Raw genomic sequence first — 23,344 nt, 5'->3', positions numbered from 1 at the left:
CAGCACAAAAAAACTCTATAAGCTGAGAGGTTAGGCCCGCCATTGTATATACATCAACTGCACAGCACCCGACCAGCAGGAGCATCAGCAAGTAAAATATATAAATACATCTCTCTCGCAGGGAAATGATGAAAATTGAGCTTTGATCATATTTGGAGGTCAAGGATTTAAGAAGTGTTCTTGTGAACAATCCAAAATACAATGTAAAACAAAAAGATGTGCCTGTAAAAAAAAAAAAAAAAAAAAAAAAAAATACTTTGTAACTCGAGATGCCACAAATCAACAACGTGTTTTAATAAAAATGAATGAACTGTATTATTTACTAATTACATTCACTAAAAATATCCTTTTTGTTTTTAAAAATATCAGCTTAAGTACCTATTTCTTACAATATTATTACATTATCAAAAATATTAGACTTTTCACTAAAACAGTTAACCCCTTCAGGACACAGCCTTATTTCACCTCAAGGACCAGGCCATTTTTTGCAAATCTGACCAGTGTCACTTTAAGTGGTGATAACTAATTTCCAAGATTCAATTTCTCTACTTCTATAATACATAGTAATACCTACAAAAATAGTTATTACTTTACATTCCCCATATGTCTACTTCATGTTTGGATCATTTTGGGAATGACATTTTATTTTTGGGGATGTTACTTACAAGGCTTAGAAGTTTAGAAGCAAATCTTGAAATTTCTCAGAAATGTTCAAAAACCAACTTTTTAAGGACCAGTTCAGGTCTGAAGTCACTTTGTGAGGCTTACATAATAGAAACCACCCAAAAATGACCCCCATTATAGAAACTACACCCCTCAAGGTATTCAAAACTGATTTTTACAAACATAGTTAACCCCTTTAGGTGTTCCACAAGAATTAATGGAAAATAGAGATACAATTTCAAAATTTCACTTTTGGTAGATTTTCTATTTTGATATTTTTTTTCCAGTTACACAGCAAGGGTTAACAGCCAAACAAAACTCAATATTTATGGCCCCGATTCTGTAGTTTACAGAAACACCCCATATGTGGTCGTAAACTGCTGTACGGGCACACGGCAGGGCGCAGAAGGAAAGGAATGCCATACGGTTTTTGGAAGGCAGATTTTGCTGGACTGGTTATTTGACACCATGTCCCATTTGAAGCCCCCCTGATGCAACCCTAGAGTAGAAACTCCAAAAAAGTGACCCCATTTTAGAAACTACGGGATAGGGTGGAAGTTTTGTTGGTACTAGTTTCGGGTACATATGATTTTTTGTTGCTCTATATTACACTTTTTGCGAGGCAAGGTAACAAGAAATAGCTGTTTTGGCACCGTTTTTTTTTGTTATTTACAACATTCATCTGACAGGTTAGATCATGTGGTAATTTTATAGAGCAGGTTGTCACGGACGCGACGATACCTAATATGTATACAATTATTTTATTTATGTAAGTTTTACACAATGATTTCATTTTTTTTTAAAAATAAAAAATCATGTTTTAGTGTCTCCATAGTCTGAGAGCCATAGTTTTTTCAGTTTTTGGGCGATTATCTTGGGTAGGGTATGATTTTTGCGGGATGAGATGACGGTTTGATTGGCACTATTTTGGGGTGCGTATGACTTTTTGATCGCTTGCTATTACACTTTTTGTGATGTAAGATGACCAAAAAATGGCTTTTTTTTTACACTTTTTTTTACGGTATTCATCTGAGGGGTTAGGTCATGTGATATTTTTATAGAGCCGGCCGATACGGACAAGGCGATACCTAATATGTATACTTTTTTTTTTATTTACTTAATTTTTTCACAATAATGGCTTTTTTAAAACAAAAAAAATTATGTTTTAGTGTCTCCATATTCTGAGCCATATATTTTTTTTTTTTTGGGCGATTGTCTCAGGTAGGGTCTCATTTTTTGCGGGATGAGGTGACGGTTAGATTGCCCACCAAAATAGTACCATACGCCTTTTTGAGATGTAAGGTGACAAAAAAAAGTTTATTTAGCACAGTTTTTATTTTTTACGGTGTTCATCTGAGGGGTTAGGTCATGTGATATGTTTATAGAGCCGGTCGATACGGACGCGGCGATACCCAATATGTATACTTTTCCCCCCCTAATTTTTACTAATTTTTTTTTAATTTATTTGGGGAAAATGACGTTTTTGTTTATTTTTATTTGAAACTTACTTTCTTTTTTTCAACTTTCTCCATTTTCAGCATTTCCCTGCGACATATATACACACATCGACTTGCTAGCGGGCAGCTGGGGCGCTCACAAATACTGACATACACAGTGCCTGTTTTACAACCAGTCAGAGCTGTCAAGTGTGACCGCCCCTATGACGTCACTAAAATACAGGGGTAATTGAAAAAACTGTGATATCGCCATATTGTCCTTTCTTAAGGCTGGGTTCAGACCTGAGCGTATTTGATATGCGCGTTTAACGCACGTTTTTGTCGCGCGTTTTTATGCGCGTTTTTTGCAATAGTAAACGCGCGTTTGACGCGCGTTTGTGTGATTGACTGCAGTGTCCTATGGCCACAAACGCGCGTCAAAACGCCCCAAAGAAGCTCAAGAACTTGTTTGAGCGCAGGGCGTTTTTCAGCGCGTTCAAACGCGCTGTAAAACGCTCAAGTGAGAACCAGGGCCATAGGGAAGCATTGGTTTTCATGTGTTGAGCGTTTTACAGCGTGTTTGAACGCGCTGTAAAACGCTCAAGTGTGAACCCAGCCTAATAGTGTGGTATATACTGTAATTCACTACTTACCTTCTCTTCTCCTCGTCGAACACAAGCTCTCTTCTAGCAGCTTTCTTCTGCCTCTTTTTCCCCATTGTTCTACTTGTTAAGCAACTTGTACTTCCTCCTCAGACCAGCTACAATAGCATAATGAATAGATAAAAGAGAAAAAAAAAAAAAAAGAAATGGAAATTAAAAAAAAGGAGAAATTCAAAAAAGAAAAAAAAAATACAGAAATACATACAACAGAAGCCTTGAAATTACATTAAAGGGGTTATCCTATTACAAACACTTAACCCCTACTGCTCCATTCAACACTGTGGCACTGCTGGAGATAGCTGACCGTGTATACTTGGCTATCTCCAAAAGTTCACTAGAGCCAACGTTGTGCCATTCCTGTATTATTCTTGCTAGAAGTTGCCAGGAGTCTGCAGTAAAGGTACTGCTGAGTGTTACCAGTATCAGGTGTGTCTGACTCTGTCCAATCAGTAGTAATTGTAGAATGGGAGGGGAGAGAGAGAGAAAGGGGCGCACAATAGGATAGTACGTTCGAATAAATTGAATTATTGAAAAGAAAGAGCAAGGCTCACCTTATTGAGTTGTGCTAAGGATAGGCACAACTCTATTGTAGATATGAATGGAGTAAAATCCAATTCCACAGGGCTGCAGCCGCAGGTGAGATCTCTCCTGGAAAGGGGGTCCAATCCTCCAGAGAGTGCTTGTCGAGAAGAAAAGATGCTGCAATGGCGCAAATCCACTGGTGGAAACGGACATAAAACTTTGATCTGGATATTCCTTTTTTTATTTATTATTATTTAAAGAAAGTGCATAGCCATGTAAACAACGCATTTCGGGGACTAATAGTTCCCCTTCATCAGGTCCTGATAATGGGGAACCATTAGTCCCCGAAACGCGTTGTTTACATGGCTATGCACTTTCATTAAATAATAACTAAATAAAGAATATCCAGATTGAACTTTCATGTCCGTTTCCACCCGTGGATTTGCGCCATTGCAGCATCTTTTCTTCTCAATCAGTAGTAATGACTTTCCCCCTTGCATTACTTAGCAGGGATCAGGGGAGACAGATGCAGTGTGCGGCAGCCTCAGTCCTTCTGAATGATATGAGGCAACAGAACATTAGTTCCTATGGAGAGTCTGCCTGTGGCTTGACTCCATAGGAACACAGTGTAATCATCATAGACTCCAATGCTAATGCATTGGAGTGTATGAGAGAAGCAATCTAATGATTGCTTGGTATAGTTCCCTAGGGGCATCACTGGCAAAAAAAAGCAACAGCAGCGGTTGCCAAGCCCAATGGGAATAATCAATTACCCAAAATACAAATGGAAAAAAGGGTTGCAATTCCAAAAATAAAATAACTTTTATTCACCCATGTGGTACAGCGACGTTTCAGCTCAACAATAGAGCCTCTCTCAAGCCAGTCAGGCTATATATATTATTATTCATTTTTTAAATCACCCCTCCTTTCCGCAAAATGAACATACATAATTAAAAGAATAAACATCATGGGCATTGCCGAGTGCTAAAACCACTGCGTTATTACAATATTTATCCCATACGGCAAAACAAAAAATTTAATAAAAAAGATATAAAAATGTCATACACACTCTAGAATGGTATCAATGAAAAGTACAGATGGACACACAAAAAAATGACCCCTACAGCTCTGTACACATAAAAACTAAAAAAGTTATCAGGGTAAGAATATGGTGATGTAAAGAAAAAATAAATTTCCAAAGTTTTAAATTTTTTTCAGTATTAAAATGCAAGAAAAACTATACACGTTTGGTATCTTTGTAATTGTACTGACCAGTAGAATGAAAGTAACAGGTCAGTTTAACCACATAGGAAACTGTAAAAACTAAACCCATGGCACAATTGTGTATTTTTTATTTTTTTTTATAATTACACCCCATTTGGAATTTTTTTCTCCCACTTTCCACTACTTTGTATGCAACTGTAAATGGTGTCATAATAAAGTACAACTTGTCCTGAAAAAACACAAGCCCGCAAAAGGCTATGTGAATGGAAAAATAACATTTTTTATGGCTTTGGGAAGGCTGAAAGTAGGGGGTTAAAGAAATGTTATATTATTATAATTGATGACTAGGGATTAGTGTTCAGTGAACTTGTGTTTCAAATTCGGCGTACAAGGTTCGGGATAGCTAAGAATTCTGTTATGGATTCCGCTACCACGGACCATGACTTATGGTCCGGGTTGCGGAATCCATAACGGAATTCTTAGATAACACGAACCCTGTATGCAGAATTTGAAAACACAAGTTCGCTCATCCCTATTGATGACCTGTCCTCCACCGTCTCCCTTGCAGCAGTGGTTCAGGGCAGTTACAGCTTCTCCCTCCCGGTTTAGTTACCCTGCACCATCACTACAAGGGAGACGGCGTGCAGGTAAACTGAAGAGGAGCACAATTCTTTACACAGCTGATCAGCAGGGTGGTCCTGGGGATAACTCATCAGTACAAAGCCACTGCACAACCCCTTTAACTACTGAATGACCACTGCAGCTCACAAGATGGCATATTACCTAATGAATGAAGCGCTACAAAATGTCAGTGTAGTCCTAGAGGCGATTTTACTACACAGCGAAGGCTGTGGCACAATTGTGTTTCTTTAATTCCTCAGGATTTTAATACTGATGACCCATCCTTAGTATAGGTCATCAGTATCAGATCGGTTGGGGTCCAACACTCAGGAACCCGATTAGCTGTTTAAGAAGACACCGGCGAGTACATAGCGGCTGCTAGCGCACTCCAAAGGGGCTGCACTGCGATACCAAGCACAGCCGCTATACAATGTACAGTTCTGTGCTTGGTGAGAACGGAGAAGGCCGTGGTGCTCACAGGAGTGCCGATGCCTTCTCAAACAGCGGATCGGCCGGGGTCCCGGGTGTCGGACTCCCACCAATCAGATACTGATGACCTATCCTGAGGAAAGGTCATCAGTATTAAAATCCCAGAAAACCCCTTTAATCATCTTCCTGCTTTCCAGTATACTACACCAGTGATGGCTAACCTCTGGCACTCCAGCTGTGGTGACACTACGACTCCCAGCATACTCCATTTCTGTAAAGTTCTGAGAACAGCCAAGCAAGTGTGCATCTTGGGAGTTGTAGTTTTACCACAGCTGGAGTGCCGGAGGTTAGCCATCAAAGCCATATAGAATATTAAATGGAGCCATTAGAAACTACAAGCTGCTCCGCATAAAAAATTAAAAAACGCTCCTAAGGCTACGTAAATGGAAAAACGTTACGGCTCTCATACGGTTACGGCTCTCATACGGTGGGGGATAAAAAGTGAAAAATGAAAGAGAAAAAAATATATAAAAAATAAAGAAACACAGCACATGGCTGCAGCAAGAAGGAATTAAGGGTCGGTCCCTAAACTAACACTGCAGCTCCATTGGGATAGATCAATAGCTCTGTAGGAAACACACCCGGACTCTACCCATAAAAAGCAGATATCCTTATGGGAGCAGCAACTTCTCCTTACATTGACAGAACTCCCACAAACTATGAGGGAAGTAAACGGGCAGAACCTGCTGCCCCATGTACCAGGCTACAAGAAAGTTACAAGCAGGGGCCACTGGCTGGCGCCGGTTTGAGCGGTCACCGGTAGACCCTGTACACGGCAATGAGCTACGGGACTCACATGTATGCAGTATCCCAGAACAGGCAAGGCAAGTGCGCATGCGCCCGCTTAAGCTGTCCGGTCGCGTTTTGATGACGTCACTTTACTGCGCTGAAACGTCATTAGAAAAGGTAATGGCTAAATACTATACCCGATAAGGACCTGCTGACGTCACAACATCACGTGACATTCATAGATCACGTGGATCGGAAACAGTAGAGCCGCCCGCTGTTTCCAAATAGAAAACACTATAGCGATAGCGTCCCATTGTCGGGCGGGACCGTCTGATTGTCTGTGCGGGTCTAGTGTACAATGAATGTTTAGCTGTTTTATCTGGAGGCTGCTGCAGGAAACGTCCACACATGGCCGAACTACTAGGTTACCTGTAGAGAACATGCCTCCTGCCTATGGGGGGCAGGCTAATGTGATGAAGGCCATAGGGTCACTCATTTGTATGTGTACAGACGGCTTTCTGCTATGATGTTTTATGGCAGGGATCAGCAACCCCTGGCCCTCCAGCTGTTCAGAAAACTACTCCCAGAATGCTTCCTTCACTTCTGTGGGAGTTGGAAGAACAGCTGATCATGCTTGCATGCTGGGAGTTGTAGTTTCACAACAGCTGGAGTGCTGATCCCTATTGTATGGTATGTAGTTACATTTATTTATTTATTTTACAAGTGAAGTGCATTTCACTAGCTAAAAACCACAGCCGCAGCAGAAATGCACACTCCTGATGTAAACGTAACCACACGGAATACATAGGGTACAGCCATACGTAGGGTACAAACATACATAGGGTACAGACATACATAGGGCACAGCCATACATAGGGTACAGACATACATAGGGCACAGCCATACATAGGGCACAGCCATACATAGGGTACAGACATACATAGGGCACAGCCATACATAGGGTACAGACTTACATAGGGCACAGCCATACATAGAGTACAGACATACATAGGGTACAACCATACATAGGGTACAGACATACATAGGGTACAACCATACATGGGGTACAACCATACATAGGGTACAGACATACATAGGGCACAGCCATACGTAGAGTACAGACATACATAGGGTACAACAATACATAGTGTACAGAGATACATAGGGTACAACAATACATAGGGTACAGCCATATATAGGGTACAGCTATACGTAGGGTACAGACATACGTAGGGTACAGACATACATAGGATACAGCTAGGGGCGTAGCTATAGGGGGTGCAGAGGTAGCAGTCGCTACCGGGCCCAGGAGCCTGAGGGGGCCCAAAGACCCTTGTGCTGCATAAGAAGACACAAAGCACTGAGGGAAGGGGGGCCGAAGCCTTACTCTTGCACCAGGGCCCATGAGCCTTTAGCTACGCCCCTGGGTACAGCCATACATAGGGTACAGACATACATAGGGTACAACAATACATAGGGTACAGACATACATAGGGTACAGCCATACGTGGTGTAATTGCCACAGATATAAACAAACTCACCCACACGAGGCTGAAGTTGGTTTCTTATTCGTCCAGTTTCTTATTCACTGAAGTTGGTTTCTGATTCGGCGGGTTTCTTATACATTACTATGACAAATAAACCTTTTTTTTCTCTTATTCCTCTGCAGTAAATCTGTTTTTTTCTACATAAATGTTAAATATTATTTGTGAACAATCAGATTAATAAAAAAAATCTAGATTATTTGTGTTTTTACAAAAAAAAACGATAGTGAAAAATGGATGAAAAAATATGCATTTTGAATAAGTAACTGAGGAATTTAAGGGGTTAAACGCTGTTGGGCCACTGATCTAAGGGTGGAAATATAAAGAGTAAGGACCCCTCCATAACACCCAACTGTATCCAGCCTGGCCCAAACTGTGGATTGGCAAGAAAACAGGTGCCAACCTTGCCAACTATATACATTTTCAGCATTTTGAATAAGTAACTGAGGAATTTAAGGGGTTAAATGCCGTTGGGCCACTGATCTAAGGGTGGAAATTTAAAGAGTAAGGACCCCTCCATAATACCCAACTGTACCCAGCCTGGCCCAAACTGTGGATTGGCAAGAAAACAGGTGCCAACCTTGCCAACTATATACATTTTCAGCATTTTGAATAAGTAACTGAGGAATTTAAGGGGTTAAACGCTGTTGGGCCACTAATCTAAGGGAGGGAATATAAAGAGTAAGGACCCCTCCATAACACCCAACTGTACCCAGCCTGGCCCAAACAGTGGATTGGCAGGAAAACAGGTGCCAACCTTGCCAACTATATACATTTTCAGCATTTTGAATAAGTAACTGAGGAATTTAAGGGGTTAAACGCCGTTGGGCCACTAATCTAAGGGTGGAAATATAAAGAGTAAGGACCCCTCCATAATACCCAACTGTATCCAACCTGGCCCAAACTGTGGATTGGCAGGAAAACAGGTGCCAACCTTGCCAACTATATACATTTTCAGCATTTTGAATAAGTAACTGGTGATTTTAAGGGGTAAACGCTGTTGGGCCACTAATCTAAGGGTGGAAATATAAAGAGTAAGGACCCCATAATAATACTCAACTGTATCCAGCCTGGCTCAAAAAGTGGATTGGCAGGAAAACAGGCGCCAACCTTGCCAACTATATACATTTTCAGCATTTTTAATAAGTAACTGAGGAATTTAAGGGGTTAAACGCCGTTGGGCCACTAATCTAAGGGTGGAAATATAAAGAGTAAGGACCCCTCTATAATACCCAACTGTATCCAGCCTGGCCCAAACTGTGGATTGGCATTAAAATAGGTGCCAACCTTGCCAACTATACACATTTTCAGCATTTTGAATAAGTAACTGGTGATTTTATGTTTCAATGGTATTTATTAGGTTTTCACAACAATAAAGTGTACAGAATAATGTACTTAATACAAAGGACTTGGAGTCCAATTATTTGGACATTCCAAACAAATAAAATAAAAAACAAAAAGACATACATAAAATAAGACTTAAAATAAAAAAGAAAGCATCAGGAAATCAGGGGTAATAGACATATCGCTACAGGGTACATAGGTCTGGTGTCAGGAGGCGATCAGGAATAAGAGGGTTTATAACTGCACAACCACCCCTCAGTGCACAATACATCCATGATGATTATCAAAGCCCACGATAGAGGGAAATATCAATAGAGTGCGAAGAGGACGACCAGGGCTCCCAGACTCTTTCAAACAAAGCAAATGTATCTGAGCGGATAGCCGACAGCCTTTCAGATTGGTAAATCTTGTTGACTCTATCAATCACTGCTTGATAGCTCAATGACAAGGATCGCCACTGAGAGGCAATGTGGATTCTAGCTGCAAGCAGGATAAATTGGGTCAATTTAAATTTGGCATTTGTTAATTTCGACGGTTTGTCGCCAAGTAGTAAGACCGAGGGTGCGGGGAGGAGGACGCACCCCAGCAAAGATGAGAGCAAGTCACAGATGCGACCCCATAACCTGGAAGCCACAGGGCAAGTCCACCAGATATGGAGCATCGTGCCCTCCTCATCACACCCTCGAAAGCAAGTAGAGGGGACCTCTGGATAAAAGTGATGTAATTTGGCCGGCACTAAATACGTCCGGTGGAGTATTTTAATAGAGGTCTCTGCCAAAGTAGTTTGCCATGACCCTTTGGTTAATGTCTGGGAGCGCTGATGCCATCTAGATACGCTTGATTCTTCCGACAGATCCGCCTCCCACTCCAACATATATAGCAGAGTTTAGTGTCCTCTGGGGGCGCAGTGAGGATAGAATATATCCGGGATAGTAGACCCTGTTTATATAGAGAGAAGGACATTAGTCTTTCAAAAGGTGTATATTCAATCTTGTGGAGGCTAGTCTTCAGAGAATGAAGGAAGGAGAATACTCTCCGGACATTGAATTGTTCACAAGCTGGAGGGGTGAATTTCTCAATAAAGGCTGGCATAGTCAGTAATTTACCCCAGACTAGGAAATCCCGGAGGGAGCACAATTTTTTTTCAACCCACCATGAGAAGGCCCTAGACTGAAGTCCAGGAGGAAAGGCAGGATTGCCCCAAAGGCATTCCAAGGGGGATGGTTTGGATTGGAGAGCACGTTTGAATCTGATGGATCTCCATAGGAGCAAAGCATAATATGAGAGCTGGGATTTGGAGCGGAGAGAAGGGGGTAGAGTGGATGCGGTCCAAATGAGGGCTCTCCAGGAGAACGGGCCAATCAGCGACTGTTCAAGGGTCACCCATATAGGTTGAGCTTGCGCAGAAAGATGTGTCAGGAACAGTTGCGCTAATCTGGCTGCCTTGTAGTATTGAGCTAAATCTGGTACTGAAAGGCCTCCATGGGCCTTGTGACGGCACATTACCAATTTTGAAATACGAGCACGTTTATGGGCCCAAATAAATTTAAGGATGTCCGCCTGAAGAGCCCTTAGATCAGACGCTGGGATTGGGACAGGGAGGGCACGGAACAGGTATAGAAGTCGAGGGAGGACTACCATTCGCACTATATGTATCTTACCCACCCAGGACACTGGAAGGGACTCCCATGACTGTAGGTCTTTCCGTATCCGAGCAAACATGGGGAGATAGTTGTACTTATATAGGGTGTCAAGTGTTTTGGTCAGTGATACACCTAAATATGGGAGGAAATGTGAATTGTGTTGAAATGGGAATCCTCTTTGGAGAATCTCGGAATCCCGAGGGGAGACATTACTCAATAGAAGTTCAGATTTGGACTGATTAACTAGCAGGCCAGATGCAGCAGAGAAAGACTTGAGAACTGATAATAGGCAGGGAAATGAAATGACAGGATTGGTGAGTGTTAACAAAAAATCGTCAGCAAAAAGGCTTAGTTTATATTCCACACCCCCAACCGAGATCCCCTTTATATCCGGATGAGATCTGATCTTAATCGCTAGTGGTTCCATAGCTAAGGCGAAGAGGGCTGGGGAGAGGGGGCATCCCTGACGTGTTCCCCTAAAAATTGGGATAGATGATGGGTGCGAAGAGGGTAATTTGAGGCCTGCCTGAGGTGAAGAGTATAAAGTTTGGATGGCAGAAAGGAAAGGGCCTTTAATGTTAAAATGAGAAAGAGTCTGCCAGAGGTAGTTCCAAGACACTGTATCAAATGCCTTCTCTATATCCAGAGCTAACAGAGCAACTGGGGTCACAGTTCTGTTTGCCTCATGGACAAGGCCCAAAACCTTTCTTATATTATCTGGAGCCTCCCTGCCCGGGATGAAACCTGGTCTTTGTGAATCAGATCAGGGAGAAGTCTATTAAGTCTACGCGCCAGAATGGAAGTAAACAGCTTGTTATCTATATTCAGGAGTGAGTTAGGCCTATAGTTAGAAGGGAGAAGAGGATCTTTGTGTGGTTTGGGAATTACTGTAATTTTGGCCATTAGGAACTCGGCTGGGGGTGTGGAGCCCTGTAGCAAATGGTTACAGTATTTAGTAATGAAAGGGATTAATTGGTCTGAAAACTTTTTAAAATAAAGTGCTGTATAGCCGTCTGGGCCTGGGGCTTTTCCCAGTTTTAGGGCTTTGATTGAATAGGTCACTTCTTCCATTGTAATGGGGTTATTAAGTTCTACTAGTGCAGTAGGAGAGACCTTAGGGAGAGGGACGGATGAAAGGAAGTTATCAGTCCTGTTGTTGGGGTTATCATTGTGTTCTGAGTATAGCTGTTTATAGAAGGATTGGAAGGTGTCATAAATGATGTCCGGGTGAGTAGTAGTTCTACCAGTCCGTGTACGGATTTGGTAGACTAGATTTATTTTCTGCTTAGCCTTAAGCTGGCGAGCTAACATTTTATCTGGCTTGTTGGCATATTTATAGTAATAGGAGGAGGTCCAGCGGAGTGCTTTTTCTGTATTGTTGGAAAGTAGGGTGTTCAGTTGTGACTTAGTGTCCTTTATTTCCTTCAATAGATAAAGGGATGGGGTTTGCTGATGAGCTCTCACTAATTTAGCCAATCTAGACTCCAGGGTAACTTGAGCTGAAGACCTGTCCTTTTTAAGTCGCGATGCCACCTGAATGAGCTTGCCCCGCATGACGGCTTTGTGAGTCAACCACAGGTTCATAGGATCAGTGTCCGGCGTGTCATTCAACAAAAAGAACTGTTTAAGTCCATCTAATAGCGTATCAAACACAGCCGGACGGGTCAGCAATGACTCATTCAGGCGCCAGGCAGGAGGAGTACTAGAGTTATTGTTGAATGCGAAATCTGCTAATACGATATCATGATCTGACAGTGAGGACACAATATGTCTGGAGTAAGCTAGTGAAGGGAGACAAGAGGAGGAAGCTAGAATTAAATCAATCCGGGTGTAGAGTTGATGAGAAGGAGAATAGTAGGTATATCCCTTTTGGGGGCCATTGTGCTCCCTCCAGGAATCCGCCAAGGACAGAGATTCCATCACATGTTTAATTCTGACATTATGGGATAAAGGGCGCGATTGGGCCGGGGGGGCGGACCTGTCGAGAACCGGGTTGGGTACAAAATTAAAGTCACCACACCACAGTATCTTGTGGTAAGTGAGGGGTTCAATAATAGAGTGCATAGAAGCAAAAAAGGGAATAGGGTCTTCAGTAGGTGCATATACATTTACTATACATAGGATTTCTTCCCTATAAGTGCCTAGAAGAATGACATATCTTCCATTGGGATCAACCATAGAACTCTGTAAAGTAAAAGGGAAGGAATTACGCAATAGTATAATAGCTCCCCTACTCTTAGAAACATAAGTAGATGAATAGAAACGTGAATATTGCGGATGGAAATATTTGGGATGAGAGGTGGGCGTGAAGTGGGATTCCTGCAGGCAGATCACATCAGGCGTATGTTTAACATAAGTAGAAAAGGCCGACTTACGTTTTCTGGGGGAGTTAAATCCCCTCACATTATGCGAAAGTAACTTACACATGGCAGTATAACCAGAAGGATGTAGAGTTAGCCCATGCGATCCGCCACAGGAATGCCACCTCAGATCGCCACCTGAACACCAATGCAGCATATTCGACTCCCCTGACATATACAATGATAAAAACAAAAAGAAGGGTAAAAAAAGTAAAAATAATAAAGAATTGCAAACATATTAAAAAAATGAAATTAAGCCTAAATAGGCTTGAGAAGAGTAGGTGGGTGCTGTAGGGTGGGAAGAGGACAAAGTCACCCGACCCAACCTAAAGAACCCAAACATGGGGTCAAACATGACAGTCCTTCACGCCGAGTCCCTGTTAGATGATAATGATTGTAGAAATATCAGCCGGTAGTGAAGGGACCATAAAGGAAGGAAAGTGTCCTGCAACATTAGGGACAGGATAATTAGTATGGAGCAAAGTTGTTGGGGAAATAACAACAGATTGGACCTCAGAGCAGGCCGGGAGATCAGAAACAGAAGTCCTGAGTCTAAACAGATGGCGGGGAGGTCGGTTTCCGCGAGGATGAAGGTACCTTCGTCCAGATCCTGGCCGGACGTTGCGGTTCCGAGACGGCTTCTGGAGCAGGATCATGGTCACATGAAATTCCCGCCTTCCGGAGGATCTCGATTCCCTCTTTGGGTGAGTGGATTGTATGATCCCGGGAACTCAATCGGAATGAGAGGGAGAAAGGGAACCCCCATTTATACCGCACCTGAGCATTTTGTAAGGCCGAAGTCACCGGTTTCATGTCCCTGCGCCTGCGGAGAGTAGAGGGAGCCAGGTCGGCATATAAATGAACTGATGAGGGTACGCCGGGGAGTTCAGTGAGGTTGCGGGCGGCCGTCAAAATTAGGTCCCGAGTACCTGGGTGGTGAAATTTTAATATAACATCCCTCGGTAAGGCATCTGAGCGAGGTCTCCCTAGGGCTCTGTGAACCCTATCCATCAGGAGTTTTGCTGGTTCTATTTGCGGCAGTAGGGCCTGGAACAGCTCCGTCAAAGTGACTTGGAGATCAGTAAAAATTTTAGGTAGGCCCTTGATCCGGAGGTTGCCCCTCCTGGTTCTATTTTCCAGGTCCTCCAATTTGAGTTCCAGTGCTGTAATCTGGGCAGCTTGAGCTGATATATCTGCCTTGTCAGCATGTAGGGCGTCCGACAAATCGTCGGTGCGTGTCTCCAAGTCAGAGACCCGGGTGCCCAGGTCGTTAATCTGGCGGGAAAACTCGTCCACAGCTTGGGACAGTTCTGAGCGGAACAGGGATGCAATATTCTTATACAGCTCAGCCTGACCTGGGTCGTGTATGTCCGATGGCTGTGAGGCAATGCTGACCTCTGAGGACGCTGGGCTTCTGGGTGCAGGGGCCGGGTCCGCCATATTGCTGCGACCAGAGTTTCTGAAGAGCTCCGGCAAGGTCTGGGAAGGTACGAGTGTTCCCATCGATTTTGTCCTCCCTTTGTTGCGGGTCTTCATAGGGGTCCCTTTCATGTAGATTCAAGCCCGTGGAGCTGACGAATCAGCGCTAAATGTGGGGAAAGTTCGGCGCTAGGAGCAGAGCTCAGGGGAACACGGCCGCCATGCGAGCCTCGCGCATGCGCCACCCCGTAACTGCTGATTTTAAGGGGTTAAATGCTGTTGGGCCACTAATCTAAGGGTGGAAATATAAAGAGTAATGCATTTCTCTGGAAAAAAAAATAACATGTTGGGGGAGATTTATTAACACCTGTCCATAGAAAAGTTGCTGAGTTGTCCATAGCAACTAATCAGATCGCTTCGTTCATTATTAACAAGGACTCTACAAAATGAAAGAAGCGATCTGATTAGTTTATGTTCAACTCATCAACTTTTCCTTTGGAAAGATTTTGATAAATCTCCCCCGTTATCTGTAGGTCCATATATTTACAACAATACAATATAGGTCTTGTTTTAATCCACAGTTTGGGCCAGGCTGGATACAGTTGGGTATTATAGAGGGGTCCTTACTCTTTATATTCCCTCCCTTAGATTAGTGGCCCAACAGCGTTTAACCCCTTAAAATCACCAGTTACTTATTCAAAATGCTGAAAATGTATATAGTTGGCAAGGTTGGCACCTGTTTTCCTGCCAATCCACAGTTTGGGCCAGGCTGGATACAGTTGGGTATTATGGAGGGGCCCTTACTCTATATATTTCCACCCTTAGATTAGTGGCCCAACAGCGTTTAACCCCTTATATTCCTCAGTTACTTATTCAAAATGCTGAAAATGTATATAGTTGGCAAGGTTGGCACCTGTTTTCCTGCCAATCCACAGTTTGGGCCAGGCTGGGTACAGTTGGGTATTATGGAGGGGTCCTTACTCTTTATATTTCCACCCTTAGATCAGTGGCCCAACGGCGTTTAACCCCTTAAATTCCTCAGTTACTTATTCAAAATGCTGAAAATGTATATAGTTGGCAAGGTTGGCACCTATTTTAATGCCAATCCACAGTTTGGGCCAGGCTGGATACAGTTGGGTATTATAGAGGGGTCCTTACTCTTTATATTTCCACCCTTAGATCAGTGGCCCAACGGCATTTAACCCCTTATATTCCTCAGTTACTTATTCAAAATGCTGAAAATGTATATAGTTGGCAAGGTTGGCACCTGTTTTCCTGCCAATCCACTGTTTGGGCCAGGCTGGATACAGTTGGGTATTATGGAGGGGCCCTTACTCTTTATATTTCCACCCTTAGATTAGTGGCCCAACAGCGTTTAACCCCTTAAATTCCTCAGTTACTTATTCAAAATGCTGAAAATGTATATAGTTGGCAAGGTTGGCACCTATTTTAATGCCAATCCACAGTTTGGGCCAGGCTGGATACAGTTGGGTATTATAGAGGGGTCCTTACTCTTTATATTTCCACCCTTAGATTAGTGGCCCAACGGCGTTTAACCCCTTAAATTCCTCAGTTACTTATTCAAAATGTAGAAAATGTATATAGTTGGCAAGGTTGGCACCTGTTTTCTTGCCAATCCACAGTTTGGGCCAGGCTGGGTATAGTTGGGTATTATGGAGGGGTCCTTACTCTTTATATTTCCACCCTTAGATTAGTGGCCCAATGGCGTTTAACCCCTTAAATTCCTCAGTTACTTATTCAAAATGCTGAAAATGTATATAGTTGGCAAGGTTGGCACCTGTTTTCTTGCCAATCCACAGTTTGGGCCAGGCTGGATACAGTTGGGTATTATGGAGGGGTCCTTACTCTTTATATTTCCACCCTTAGATTAGTGGCCCAATGGCGTTTAACCCCTTAAATTCCTCAGTTACTTATTCAAAATGCTGAAAATGTATATAGTTGGCAAGGTTGGCACCTGTTTTCCTGCCAATCCACAGTTTGGGCCAGGCTGGGTACAGTTGGGTGTTATGGAGGGGTCCTTACTCTGTATATTTCCACCCTTAGATTAGTGGCCCAACAGCGTTTAACCCCTTAAAATCACCAGTTACTTATTCAAAATGCTGAAAATGTATATAGTTGGCAAGGTTGGCACCTGTTTTAATGCCAATCCACAGTTTGGGCCAGGCTGGATACAGTTGGGTATTATAGAGGGGTCCTTACTCTTTATATTTCCACCCTTAGATTAGTGGCCCAATGGCGTTTAACCCCTTAAATTCCTCAGTTACTTATTCAAAATGCTGAAAATGTATATAGTTGGCAAGGTTGGCACCTGTTTTCCTGCCAATCCACAGTTTGTGCCAGGCTGGGTACAGTTGGGTGTTATGGAGGGGTCCTTACTCTGTATATTTCCACCCTTAGATTAGTGGCCCAATGGCGTTTAACCCCTTAAATTCCTCAGTTACTTATTCAAAATGCTGAAAATGTATATAGTTGGCAAGGTTGGCACCTGTTTTCCTGCCAATCCACAGTTTGGGCCAGGCTGGATACAGTTGGGTATTATGGAGGGGTCCTTACTCTTTATATTTCCACCCTTAGATTAGTGGCCCAACGGCGTTTAACCCCTTAAATTCCTCAGTTACTTATTCAAAATGCTGAAAATGTATATAGTTGGCAAGGTTGGCACCTGTTTTCCTGCCAATCCACAGTTTGGGCCAGGCTGGGTACAGTTGGGTGTTATGGAGGGGTCCTTACTCTTTATATTTCAACACTTAGATTAGTGGCCCAATAGCGTTTAACCCCTTAAAATCACCAGTTACTTATTCAAAATGCTGAAAATGTATACAGTTGGCAAGGTTGGCACCTGTTTTAATGCCAATCCACAGTTTGGGCCAGGCTGGATACAGTTGGGTATTATAGAGGGGTCCTTACTCTTTATATTTTCACCCTTATATTAGTGGCCCAATGGCGTTTAACCCCTTAAATTCCTCAGTTACTTATTCAAAATGCTGAAAATGTATATAGTTGGCAAGGTTGGCACCTGTTTTAATGCCAATCCACAGTTTGGGCCAGGCTGGGTACAGTTGGGTGTTATGGAGGGGTCCTTACTCTGTATATTTCCACCCTTAGATTAGTGGCCCAATGGCGTTTAACCCCTTAAATTCCTCAGTTACTTATTCAAAATGCTGAAAATGTATATAGTTGGCAAGGTTGGCACCTGTTTTCCTGCCAATCCACAGTTTGGGCCAGGCTGGATACAGTTGGGTATTATGGAGGGGTCCTTACTCTTTATATTTCCACCCTTAGATTAGTGGCCCAACGGCGTTTAACCCCTTAAATTCCTCAGTTACTTATTCAAAATTCTGAAAATGTATATAGTTGGCAAGGTTGGCACCTGTTTTCCTGCCAATCCACAGTTTGGGCCAGGCTGGGTACAGTTGGGTGTTATGGAGGGGTCCTTACTCTGTATATTTCCACCCTTAGATTAGTGGCCCAACAGCGTTTAACCCCTTAAAATCACCAGTTACTTATTCAAAATGCTGAAAATGTATACAGTTGGCAAGGTTGGCACCTGTTTTAATGCCAATCCACAGTTTGGGCCAGGCTGGATACAGTTGGGTATTATAGAGGGGTCCTTACTCTTTATATTTCCACCCTTAGATTAGTGGCCCAATGGCGTTTAACCCCTTAAATTCCTCAGTTACTTATTCAAAATGCTGAAAATGTATATAGTTGGCAAGGTTGGCACCTGTTTTCCTGCCAATCCACAGTTTGTGCCAGGCTGGGTACAGTTGGGTGTTATGGAGGGGTCCTTACTCTGTATATTTCCACCCTTAGATTAGTGGCCCAATGGCGTTTAACCCCTTAAATTCCTCAGTTACTTATTCAAAATGCTGAAAATGTATATAGTTGGCAAGGTTGGCACCTGTTTTCCTGCCAATCCACAGTTTGGGCCAGGCTGGATACAGTTGGGTATTATGGAGGGGTCCTTACTCTTTATATTTCCACCCTTAGATTAGTGGCCCAACGGCGTTTAACCCCTTAAATTCCTCAGTTACTTATTCAAAATGCTGAAAATGTATATAGTTGGCAAGGTTGGCACCTGTTTTCCTGCCAATCCACAGTTTGGGCCAGGCTGGGTACAGTTGGGTGTTATGGAGGGGTCCTTACTCTTTATATTTCCACACTTAGATTAGTGGCCCAATAGCGTTTAACCCCTTAAAATCACCAGTTACTTATTCAAAATGCTGAAAATGTATATAGTTGGCAAGGTTGGCACCTGTTTTAATGCCAATCCACAGTTTGGGCCAGGCTGGATACAGTTGGGTATTATAGAGGGGTCCTTACTCTTTATATTTTCACCCTTATATTAGTGGCCCAATGGCGTTTAACCCCTTAAATTCCTCAGTTACTTATTCAAAATGCTGAAAATGTATATAGTTGGCAAGGTTGGCACCTGTTTTAATGCCAATCCACAGTTTGGGCCAGGCTGGGTACAGTTGGGTGTTATGGAGGGGTCCTTACTCTGTATATTTCCACCCTTAGATTAGTGGCCCAATGGCGTTTAACCCCTTAAATTCCTCAGTTACTTATTCAAAATGCTGAAAATGTATATAGTTGGCAAGGTTGGCACCTGTTTTCCTGCCAATCCACAGTTTGGGCCAGGCTGGATACAGTTGGGTATTATGGAGGGGTCCTTACTCTTTATATTTCCACCCTTAGATTAGTGGCCCAACGGCGTTTAACCCCTTAAATTCCTCAGTTACTTATTCAAAATTCTGAAAATGTATATAGTTGGCAAGGTTGGCACCTGTTTTCCTGCCAATCCACAGTTTGGGCCAGGCTGGGTACAGTTGGGTGTTATGGAGGGGTCCTTACTCTGTATATTTCCACCCTTAGATTAGTGGCCCAACAGCGTTTAACCCCTTAAAATCACCAGTTACTTATTCAAAATGCTGAAAATGTATACAGTTGGCAAGGTTGGCACCTGTTTTAATGCCAATCCACAGTTTGGGCCAGGCTGGATACAGTTGGGTATTATAGAGGGGTCCTTACTCTTTATATTTTCACCCTTATATTAGTGGCCCAATGGCGTTTAACCCCTTAAATTCCTCAGTTACTTATTCAAAATGCTGAAAATGTATATAGTTGGCAAGGTTGGCACCTGTTTTAATGCCAATCCACAGTTTGGGCCAGGCTGGATACAGTTGGGTATTATAGAGGGGTCCTTACTCTTTATATTTCCACCCTTAGATTAGTGGCCCAATGGCGTTTAACCCCTTAAATTCCTCAGTTACTTATTCAAAATGCTGAAAATGTATATAGTTGGCAAGGTTGGCACCTGTTTTCCTGCCAATCCACAGTTTTGGCCAGGCTGGGTACAGTTGGGTGTTATGGAGGGGTCCTTACTCTGTATATTTCCACCCTTAGATTAGTGGCTTAACGGTGTTTAACCCTTAAATTCCTCAGTTACTTATTCAAAATGCTGAAAATGTATATAGTTGGCAAGGTTGGCACCTGTTTTAATGCCAATCCACAGTTTAGGCCAGGCTGGGTACAGTTGGGTGTTATGGAGGGGTCCTTACTCTTTATATTTCCACACTTAGATTAGTGGCCCAATAGCGTTTAACCCCTTAAAATCACCAGTTACTTATTCAAAATGCTGAAAATGTATATAGTTGGCAAGGTTGGCACCTGTTTTCCTGCCAATCCACAGTTTGGGCCAGGCTGGATACAGTTGGGTATTATGGAGGGGTCCTTACTCTTTATATTTCCACCCTTAGATTAGTGGCCCAACGGCGTTTAAACCCCTTAAATTCCTCAGTTACTTATTCAAAATTCTGAAAATGTATATAGTTGGCAAGGTTGGCACCTGTTTTCCTGCCAATCCACAGTTTGGGCCAGGCTGGGTACAGTTGGGTGTTATGGAGGGGTCCTTACTCTGTATATTTCCACCCTTAGATTAGTGGCCCAACAGCGTTTAACCCCTTAAAATCACCAGTTACTTATTCAAAATGCTGAAAATGTATACAGTTGGCAAGGTTGGCACCTGTTTTAATGCCAATCCACAGTTTGGGCCAGGCTGGATACAGTTGGGTATTATAGAGGGGTCCTTACTCTTTATATTTTCACCCTTATATTAGTGGCCCAATGGCGTTTAACCCCTTAAATTCCTCAGTTACTTATTCAAAATGCTGAAAATGTATATAGTTGGCAAGGTTGGCACCTGTTTTAATGCCAATCCACAGTTTGGGCCAGGCTGGATACAGTTGGGTATTATAGAGGGGTCCTTACTCTTTATATTTCCACCCTTAGATTAGTGGCCCAATGGCGTTTAACCCCTTAAATTCCTCAGTTACTTATTCAAAATGCTGAAAATGTATATAGTTGGCAAGGTTGGCACCTGTTTTCCTGCCAATCCACAGTTTTGGCCAGGCTGGGTACAGTTGGGTGTTATGGAGGGGTCCTTACTCTGTATATTTCCACCCTTAGATTAGTGGCTTAACGGTGTTTAACCCTTAAATTCCTCAGTTACTTATTCAAAATGCTGAAAATGTATATAGTTGGCAAGGTTGGCACCTGTTTTAATGCCAATCCACAGTTTAGGCCAGGCTGGATACAGTTGGGTATTATAGAGGGGTCCTTACTCTTTATATTTCCACACTTAGATTAGTGGCCCAATAGCGTTTAACCCCTTAAAATCACCAGTTACTTATTCAAAATGCTGAAAATGTATATAGTTGGCAAGGTTGGCACCTGTTTTAATGCCAATCCACAGTTTGGGCCAGGCTGGATACAGTTGGGTATTATAGAGGGGTCCTTACTCTTTATATTTCCACCCTTAGATTAGTGGCCCAACGGCGTTTAACCCCTTAAATTCATCAGTTACTTATTCAAAATACTGAAAATGTATATAGTTGGCAAGGTTGGCACCTGTTTTCCTGCCAATCCACAGTTTGGGCCAGGCTGGATACAGGTGGGTGTTATGGAGGGGCCCTTACTCTTTATATTTCCACCCTTAGATTAGTGGCCCAACGGCGTTTAACCCCTTATATTCCTCAGTTACTTATTCAAAATGCATATTTTTTCATCCATTTTTCACTATCGTTTTTTTCAGTAAAAACACCAATAATGTAGATTTTTTTTTATTAATCTGATTGTTCACAAATAATATTTAACATTTATGTAGAAAAAAACAGATTTACTGCAGAGGAATAAGAGGAAAAAAAGGTTTATTTGTCATAGTAATGTATAAGAAACTGCCGAATAAGAAACCAACTTCAGTGAATAAGAAACTGGACGAATAAGAAACCAACTTCAGCCTCGTCTCACCCACACTCTGTGTAAAAAATCGACAGGTTTTTAATCCACAGGTTTTTGATCTATACTGGGGATTTCACCCTTTGTAGTGCAGAAGATAAAATCTCAGGTACCTCTGCATGTAACACATGGATTTTGTGGCAGATTAGTTGCAGGAGAATCCATAGGGGAAGCTCCGGTGCATGTGGCTGTTCTGTTATGCGGGACACCCCAGGCACATGACTATACAATGCACAGCTGCCAGGCCCGCCTCACACAGCGTGAACCAGGTGGTGCCAGTAAGCACAGTACAATGTCATTCAGAGACTACACAGCCGGGTTTGTGCTGGAATTTCAGATCCACAAGCTGCATGGACAGTCCACAACAAATTCCAGTCCAGTGCTAGGGGCCAGTTGTTGTCGTTTAAGGGCTTGTTCACATGACCGTGCCGTTTTTGGCGGTCCTCAAATTGCGGATCCGCCCCTGTCCCTTCCACAATTTGTGGAACGGAACAGGAGGCCCATTATAGAAATGCCTATTCTTGTGCGCAAAACGGACAAGAATAGGACAGGACTCATAATTTTTGCGGGGCCACGTAACAGAGCAACGGATGCGGACAGCACACATAGTGCTGTCCGCATCTTTTGCGGACCCATTGAAATTAATGGTTCCGTATGCGGAACGCAGAAAACGGCCCCTTTACGGAACGCAAAATACGTTCGTGTGAACGAGCCCTAAGGCTGAGTTCACACTTCAGTTATTTCTATCAGTTAGGCCCCCTGCACACGAACGTGTGCTTCCCGTTGTCGTATTGCGGACTGCAGTTGCGGATCCGCAATACACAGGTGCCGTTCCTTGGGCGTTCCGCATCACGTTCCGCAAAAAGAAAGAACATGTCCTATCTTTTTGCGGAACGGCCGGATCGCGGACCCATTCAAGTGAATAGGTCCGCGATCCTCTGCGGCTGCCCCACGGACTGTGTTCGTGCTTTGCGGCCTGGAATTTGCGGGCCACAGCACGACTACGGGGTGCACACGTTCGTGTACAGGGGGCCTTATTGTGAGCCAAAACCATTAGTGAAGCCTACTCAGAAATAAGATATAATGGAAAGATCTGCACCTGTTCTGTGTTTTTGACTCACTGCTGGTTTTGGCTTACAGTAACTGATGGAAATAACTAACCATCTATTCAGTTCCCCCGTTCTGATGGAGCAGCAGGTTGTGCATGCACACTGCCACTCCATTCATTCACTATGGGATTTTACAAAAGGGACAAGAATAGGACATGTGCTATTTTTTGGCAGGAGCCGCGGAACAGACGTGCAGATGTGGACAGCACACAGTGTGCTGTCCACGTCTTTTGCAGCCCCATTGAAATGAACGGTTAGTAAC

At 43.0% G+C, this 23,344-nt stretch overlaps 1 protein-coding gene across 1 annotated transcript in view; it reads right to left on the bottom strand.

Moving 5' to 3' along the window:
• Nucleotides 1-6,467, bottom strand: part of NOL12 (nucleolar protein 12) — a 35,249-nt gene extending 28,782 nt beyond the window's left edge. Inside the window, exons 1-2 of the mRNA XM_040408271.1 lie at nt 6,414-6,467; nt 2,753-2,859 (exon numbers count right to left, since the gene is read on the bottom strand). Of these exons, the coding sequence (XP_040264205.1) occupies nt 2,753-2,817 (65 nt within the window). The 5' untranslated portion in view covers nt 2,818-2,859; nt 6,414-6,467. The remainder of the gene's footprint in view (nt 1-2,752; nt 2,860-6,413) is intronic.
• Between the last annotated feature and the right edge of the window lie 16,877 nt (nt 6,468-23,344).

Source organism: Bufo bufo, chromosome 9, assembly GCF_905171765.1.
Source record: "Bufo bufo chromosome 9, aBufBuf1.1, whole genome shotgun sequence".
Classification (NCBI taxonomy): domain Eukaryota; kingdom Metazoa; phylum Chordata; class Amphibia; order Anura; family Bufonidae; genus Bufo; species Bufo bufo.
Note: the sequence above shows the minus strand (reverse complement) of the source record. Positions and strands in the feature narration are given on the sequence as shown.